The sequence below is a fragment of the Lolium rigidum genome, chromosome 6 (assembly GCF_022539505.1).
Source record: "Lolium rigidum isolate FL_2022 chromosome 6, APGP_CSIRO_Lrig_0.1, whole genome shotgun sequence".
NCBI classification, from domain to species: Eukaryota; Viridiplantae; Streptophyta; class Magnoliopsida; order Poales; family Poaceae; genus Lolium; species Lolium rigidum.
The window spans coordinates 101,956,914-101,965,064 of record NC_061513.1 but is presented as its reverse complement, the minus strand read 5'-3'; the positions used below and the strand labels follow the sequence as shown (position 1 = coordinate 101,965,064).

Genomic DNA, 8,151 nt, shown 5'->3' with positions numbered 1-8,151 from the left:
TATATTCATAGTAATAAATAGTACATGGTAGAGATACATGAACTGACTCCAACGATTACAAAATAAAGTATAAAAGATAGTAACAAATCTTCGAGGTCTTCAATTTCTTTCTTCTTCCAGAACACAATCTTGTACTCTTGTGAAGGCAGCCAAAGATACATAACGAACCATAGACCTGTAGATACCGACGAAAGTTCTCCCATAATTTTTGAGCCGCAATGCCAAGACTGCGTGCACGCACGCAACCATTAAAGCAGCCATACAACATCGGCAAGAGTACCAACACCAAGTATATCGGGAATAATAACCAACTAGCTTTGTCGTCGTCGATGGAGAGCCAGAAGTACGAATCACCATTGTCGAGCGACGTAGCAACTGGACAAAAACTGCGAGGATAATCCTCCTCGCGGCAACAACGACAAAAGATCCAAAATCGATCTGGCGAACCCACTATAAAAAACCGCAACTTAGACTAATACTATCTACTTTAAGTTACTTACTCACTGTTTTACGTGCACGTAGACTTTTGTTTGCAGGTAACAAATATCTTCGGCCCGATGGATGGATTTGCATACCCAATGTGCTGGCTTCGTGGCCGTCAGCCAGCTACCACGCGCGCGTTTTTGAGAGACCACACACGCGTTGTCTCCAGGCATTGGGCACTTGCTATATATGGGGTCCGCCTGGGCCCGCCACTTGTACTATCTCTGCTTTATAAAGCGCAGGAACATTCAGAAAGCTCAGGAACGTGCATCTTGATCTCGCGACTTTGGACTATCGTAGTACAACAGATGACGACGGTAGCAGAGAGGAAAGAGGCGGAAATATTGTGCGGTCGCAAGAGGAAAAGGGTCCCCGTCGCGGGTGCGTATCAGACCTTCGTCTGACAGTGACAGCCATTGGCTGGAGACTGACACGCCCTTGGAGTATAGGGGTCTGTTTAGTTGCTTGCAAGGCCGTTTTCGAATGTGTTAGATTAAATTTGGTTCGTTTGGTGTTACATGGACTTTTGCGTTCCTGCATCGCACGGTTATAAACCGATCAAAAGTTGGCTCCGAAGATATATTCGATTCAGGCGTTCTTGATGAGGCAGGCGCTGACGATCGCAAGGTGGGAAAAAGCTTACACATATGGGGAAAAGAGGGGAGAAGCCGGCACACATCAAGAAGGCGTGCCATAAACCGTCTCACCGCCCTCTCACCTCTCACTCCCTTTTCTCACCCTCACTCTCTGTTCGTCTTCTCTCATTTCTCTCGCCATTGGTTGTTCTCACCTCCCTCTCGCCTCTCCGTCGTTATATCGACGAGCACTGCGCAACTACGGAGAAGCTGACGCTCGAAGCCCTCATCGCGGAGGACTTCATCGACGCCGACTCCAACGCATTGTCGCTGCTTCCAGGGAGTGCTCCTCGAGGTCGTCAATAGTTGTAAGTTGTCAAACTTCTCTGGTGTGCTTGTAATTGCATAGATCTAAGTTATTGAGCTTACTATCGTGCCCAATCCTTGCATGCATTCATATTTGTACTTTCTTTTGCTGATTTAGACGATTAACCTACGTTTTTGCCCGTATAAGTTCAACTCTTCAGTTTGTGCTATATGTGGTTACCAGATCTACATTTTCATACATGGACCGGTTTAATTTCACCCGACATGGTCAGATTTAGTTTTTAGGGCTCGATCTGTTGAACAATTGTGGTTTTTTTACTGTACGTGCCGACTTCATCATGAAGGGATATTCCTACTCACGTCGACCTTGATTTGATCATGGCCTACGATGACTAAGATCATGTCTTCCATCGATGTTGCAGGGTGGGGGGGGGGGTGTTTCTACTAAACCTAGTACAATGATCATAAACCAACATTTGATCATGCCCTGAGATCAATAGGATCATCTCTTCCCTACCATTGAAGTTGTAATATGAGGCAAGAAACTTTTAATGAGCCAGATTTATATGAATCTCATTGAACATGATTTTGTGCATCGACCAATCATTGCAATAAGGCAAACTCCTAGGGCAGTGGTAAGTGAACCATGTACATTTGTGCTAACATAAGTGTTTGCACTGTACTAGGTTCACTCACCCCTGCCCTAAGATTATTATGCCAACTTCTATGAAACGAGGCCAACTATTACTTGTGTTTCATTTGGCCATTGATTAAAATGTGAACGAGGATTCCTCTCGCTGACTATTATATGAGGCCTTCATATGAATATTAATATTTTTGCTCATCTTATAAGCTAGTGATTAAAATGGGACCACCAATTGGTTCCCGCGTGATCCTTTCTAACCTAGAGCAATGTACAGTTACTTAAGCTTGTGCATTGCATTTGGTCCGGAGGATTATCCGTGCGGCATTGGTCAGTGATATGAGGCTTGTACTTTGGTTGCAATTGTACCATCAATATATCTCAATTGGGTCGTTTTTGTGGCAGTGCTCGATGGTTGGCACTGGTGTCCAGATCCTGGACAACAGTGGTGGCAGACGGAGGAGGAGGAGGGAGAAGGATAGGGATGGGGTATTCCGCATCCCTCCCCCCACTCCCGGTTATATACGGCGCAGACGGACCACGATAAGGTAATGTTGCATCGAGTTTTGCGATGCGAGCCGAGATGGGGATTCTGATCGGCCACATTTTGGGTCGAAACCAAAAAAAAAATGCATGGCGATTTGCTGTATTTTCTAGAGATGCTCTCATGCAATAAAAGTTATGCTCACAGTTAAATAAGTATACACGCAACACAAAAATAGTGCTCTGTAGTGCAACTCATGATGACGTCACTAAGACAAGATTCGACCTGAAACTAAGATGGTTTTCGGTGGAGAGAGAGCTAAGACAAACCATAAGATAAATGCAGAAAGAAAGGGATGCCTAGAGGCAACGATGATTGAGTTGATCAATTAAGTACTAACATTGTTTTGTTGAATAAGGCATTTTTTTTTCTAAAAATGACAATCTAAGCAAAGCTTGACGGAACTTTGCAAAAAATCTATCAAAAAATATAATATTCTACAGATATCAAGTAAAAGAATATTTCATGGTGTATATAATGATATTAATTTTGTATTTCAGATGTTAATATTTTTTGTAAAAACCTAGTCAAACATTAGATGGTTTGATTTTTAAAAAATTATGCTCCCTCCATTCTAATGAATAAGTCGTCCTCATTTTGCGTATTTTTTGTTTGACCAAAAATTATTTAAAATATTAAAAAATGTTGTTATAAAGTTAGTATCATTAAAAATATTTTTCAATATAAATCCAACGATATTAATAAAGTATGCAATATAATCAAGATTTTATTACTCTTTTTTAGTTAAAGCTTGCCTTGGAAGAGAACGTGTGACTATTTAGGTGTATTGCACTGGCCAACAGATTGCAAAACATACTGCCAAAGCCCAGAAGGCTGCCAGCACGGACGCAAATTGGACTGCTCCCGTAGACTGCATAATCACCTGGACGTCTATTCAAGGCCATGGTGGCTGGGATTTTGTTGTCATTAGCAGGACAAGGATATGAAACGGGACAGGCAGCAAGAGGCTCAGGAGCAGGCAGATGTGAGAGCATCTCGAGTCGCTTCCCCAAATATCGTTTGGGTAATTGCGGATAAAAAATGATGAAAAATGTTCTCTAGTTGCGTCCTCTAAAGCTAAACACCGCTGCATTTTGTGTTCGGCGTTCTCGGTAGAGAATCGAACGTATGCATGCAGCACTGTGATGCAGCTCTGTTCTCCTCGTCTCGTCGGATGGGATTGGGCGTCGTGATCCGGAACCACATTGGTCGATGTGTCGCTGCCTGCAGCGAACTACACGAGGAGGTTACGGCGCCGGAAGTTGCTGAAGCGTTGGCGATGCGCCGCGCTCTATCCCTTGCCGGCGAAGAAGGTTTCGAAGCAAGATCATGGTGGTCTCGGACTGCCTATCCCTGATCCAGCGGGTGCTTGCGCCTGGTGTGGATCGCAGCAGTGTTGGAGTCGTGGTGCAGGATATCAAAGCCCTTGCTCAAGACTTCGAAGATGTTTCTTTCAGCCATGTTTTCCGTCAGTTCAATGAATCGGCACATATCTTAGCTCGCTCCGCGGAGCGTTTTGTTTTCTCTGTTTTTAGAAACTATGCACCGGAATGTATCCGGGAGACTCTTTGTAATGATTTGCTGTGATCAATAAAGTGCCGTATTCCCTCAAAAAAAAAAAAAAAAACTTTTTCACATGGGATGGTCCCCTCCCTTCTATTAAAATGCATGCATCTGTTTAAGAGACATGGCTAAGAAAAGTCTCTTTTTGCCTAGACGAGAGGAGAAGCATGCATGCCGGCCGCCTCCACGAGCTCATCAACTACCTTCGACATGTGCCACAGCTGCGGTGGGGACGCCAAACGCGCGTTGTAACAGCCCAACCTTGCGTTCTGTTTTCTTGAGGACACAGAGGCAACAACTACGGTCGACGGGATACCCCTGCCATAGACATCGGGGACTGCTACGCAAGGTGCGCTTATATAGACTCTTTAGAGAGAAATTAATTAATTAATATCATCAAACTGAAAAATCATTGAAACGCTCAATCCACAATGCTGGACGTTAACTACGGACGCTATGAAACCAACTAAGCCCCTCGCCTCCCCAAACGCAGAAAATGACGGAGCGCTAGCTTTGTTTCCTATCCTCGTACCGGCGTACGTACGTTTCCCTTGGAAATCCTTCTATTTTTCTCGTGTTCATTTTTCTCTGCTGATAGCGTCCGACGCTAGTCACACCAGGCTTGTTAAGAAAAGGAAATCGAGATGCCCCACGCAAACACTTTTCCTAGGATTGGACGGGAGGATGTGCCACAATGGCTGAGCTTAATAAATACCTAGCGCCTGGCATAAGCGCCCCCATTGGGATGCCCTTATGAAACTAGACCCGCATTTTTCATCTGTTTCTCTTAACCTGACAAAACTTAAAGAAAAATAAAACCTTGTTTTGATTATTTTAACCAAGAAATTGAAATATGACAAATATATTTATTCGAACACTTACATTGCACTCCTATTAAACTGAAAAAAAAGGCAAGGCCCAAATAGTAAAATGACACCGAAAATCACGAGAGTAGTATTCGATAACACCTCAAGCACCTTAAATTTGGGAGGATCCGCATGCCTATGACCTAGAGGGATAAAGTTAGGTCAAGGCCCTCCTTGAACCAACGGTGCTGCAAGGCAGCCTCTGCAGTGAGCCGGTCCTCGGGGTCAAACGCCAGCAGCCCAGCCAGGACCTCGCGCCCCGCCGGTGAAAACTGCCGGAGGCGCAAGACATCAAACGCCTGTAGACCACGGTCCCTGAGCAGATCTCGCAGGAAGTGCACCTTCGCCATAATGCCCTCGATCGTGTTCTCGCAGAAGAGGCGGTGGCCAGTCAGGAGCTCCGCCATGACGCATCCGAGCGCCCACATGTCAACCGCAGTGCCGTAGGATCGCTTGCCCGCGAGCTGCTCGGGCGAGTTGTAGATCATGGTGCCGACGCGCCCTTCGTCGTATGGTGTACCCGCCGGCCTCAGCTTAGTTGCCAACCCGAAGTCGCATACCTTGAGGGCCCCGCTTTGGCTGACGAGGACGTTCTCCGGCTTGATGTCGCGGTGGATGACGCCGGCAGCGTGCATCTTCTGGGCGGCCTGAATGAGCTGCCGCATCATGTCGCAGGTGTCGTCCTCGGAGAAGGGCGACCCGAGCTTCTGCTGGTGCTCGCGGAGGCTGGGGCCGACGAACTCCATGACGAGGTAGACGTCCGCTGTTACGGAGTCCGCGGCGACCTCCACGAACTGCACGATCGACCCGTGGCCCTGGCACGAGTCGAGGAATTCAGCTTCGCGGATGGTGGCCGCGTAGGCGTCATGGCGAGATCCCGCGCCTCGGACGCACTTGACAGCCACGACCTTGCCGGTGCGGAGGTCGAGCGCCTTGACCACGACTCCAAAGGTGCCCTCCCCGAGCTTCCCGAGCAGCTTGTAGCTGTCCATGCTCGCATAAGTTCGGCATGTCCTCTTCTTGCCGCGAGCTCGCTCGCTGAATGACACGTATCCGACCGGTTCATGATCCGGCGATTGGCTGGTGGACGCGGCTTCCATGACTAGAGAAGACGAGAACTGAGCAGAGAGCAGTCACTCGGTACAGCTGAGAGGGGAGGGAGAACTGCTGGAAAGGACGGGGAAGAGCCCATATATATACTAGCTTTTCGATTGAGGACAGGAAGGCAGAGATGGCGCTCATGAGGTCTTGTACACAGGAGTGTTGAGTGAACTGTGCAACCGTCTTGTCAGTGTACTCCACCTGACATTGACAAATGATCCAAGCTAGCTGCAGACACCCCTATATTTGGATATATGGGACCTAGAGATATGGACGGGGCGCGATTCGGTACTATGATTGTTTTCTGTTTTTGTTTTCTTGATTGAAAAGGACATTCCCAGCTTCCCGTTGATACTATCACCTTTGCGCTGTTTATTCGTCTCTGAGACGACTATGACGGCTACGAGATGTGGGTAGTTCGTGCTTTGTCTTCCATCCATGGTGTAATATTTTAGTATATGTGTATGCTTGTTTATTTTCTGCATTAAAACCAACACATTTTTTTTCCTTTACCTTTTTAAAAGCTCAGGAACATCGCTTTGTATATGTGTTAGTCGAAAGGCTAGTGAAATCAGGTGAAAACAGCTTGTGACAACATTTATTGTACCCCCTCCATCGCATGTACTGTAGTATTTAGATACAGTTGAGACAAGTTTCACAAAACGAGAAAGTAGTTCTGAAACTAATGCCGGGCGCTTCTTTGATCCGGCTACTTATGAGTTATGAGGGTAGGATCAAGTTATAAGTGGCAGCGGCCTCCAAGCATGCATACACCGCCTGCGAATTTACTGCAGAGGGACGTTGATGGCTTTGGGTGGGTAGTGGCACCATCAGCCCGCCAGAGTTCAAATCCCAGGTTTGACACTTTGGTGTCTCATTAAAGACGGAATATTCTTTAGTGGGATCGACGCTCCCGTCGAAAGAAAGGTCCTTCCCCTTCACTCACCGTCGCCATCGCTCGCCGGCACGCCCTGTTCTACGGTCGTGGTCGACTGCACGACGCCGCCGAGGTCGCTCTAATCTTGGTTGCCGCGATGTACACACACAGCTCTCGGTCGTGGTCAGCTGCAGCATAATGTCGAGGTCGTCTCAACCATGCTCTAGGATGGAGAGTGAAGGAGCAGAGTTTGATTCGTGGACGCCGCGCTCATTGTCTGTGTCGCCGCCATTGCGCATGTTGGAGCAGGACATGGTTAACTGCCTATATCAAAAAAGCCACGCGTCGTCCTCCTTCGGCGACACGGGAAACCCTAGCCGCCGTCGGTCCTTGAGCCCCCCACTCTTTGTGGTGTGGGTTCCGGCTTCTTGGGTGGCGGAGTAGTCGACCAGTCTGGGGCGCGACCTCGAGGTCGGCGTGTGGTGCTTGTCTCGGTCCGGTGGAGGTTTTTGGGTGGTGGTTGCGAGTTGGATCCGGGTGAAACCCCGGCCCCGGTCGTGGCTGGAGCCAACGGTGTCGACACCCTTGGGCGCCGTTTCCTTCTTGGAGGCACTGTTGTGGTGAAGCTCTTGCCCCTCCCCTAAGTCAACTTCGGGGGAAACCCTTGACCATTGCGATCGGACAATGTTGGCATTTTTGTGTTGTTTTCCCTCTTGTGGGCATCGTCTTTGGAGTTGTGCTTCCACCGGTGTGACAAGCGGAAGATGGCGGTGCTGGTGTTGTAGCCGGAGCGGCGGCTCTGAAGTGTTGTAGGGTGGCTTCTCTGGCCACTTGGGTGACAGAGTTGTTGGCTCGGCAGGTGCGCGGCCTCTAGGATAGTGTGCGTGTTAGAGAGCGGTGGCTCGTGCGTGGTAGGGTGTTATCTCCGGTTGCTTGGGTGACAGGGCCAGCGGCTCGTTTGGTGTGTGGTCTCGGACCGGCGTGCGTGTTAACGATGTTCCGGTTTTCGCCTGGTTTTCCGTAATTAACCAGGCAATTCCTTCTTAATCAATAAACATGCAAAGCTTTTGCCTTTGGTTTAAAAAATTTTTGGTCCATTTGGAGGAGCATTAGTCAACACGTTCTTGGAGCATGACATGGTTAACTGGATGTTCTTTTTCATGCCCAAATTG

The 8,151-nt window shown here is 48.0% G+C and overlaps 1 protein-coding gene across 1 annotated transcript; it reads right to left on the bottom strand.

Moving 5' to 3' along the window:
* Positions 1–5,144: 5,144 nt before the first annotated feature.
* Positions 5,145–5,666, bottom strand: LOC124663040 (putative cyclin-dependent kinase F-2). Its single transcript, XM_047200799.1, has one exon. It carries the CDS (start codon positions 5,664–5,666, stop codon positions 5,145–5,147), a length of 522 nt encoding a protein of 173 aa, XP_047056755.1.
* Positions 5,667–8,151: the final 2,485 nt, after the last annotated feature.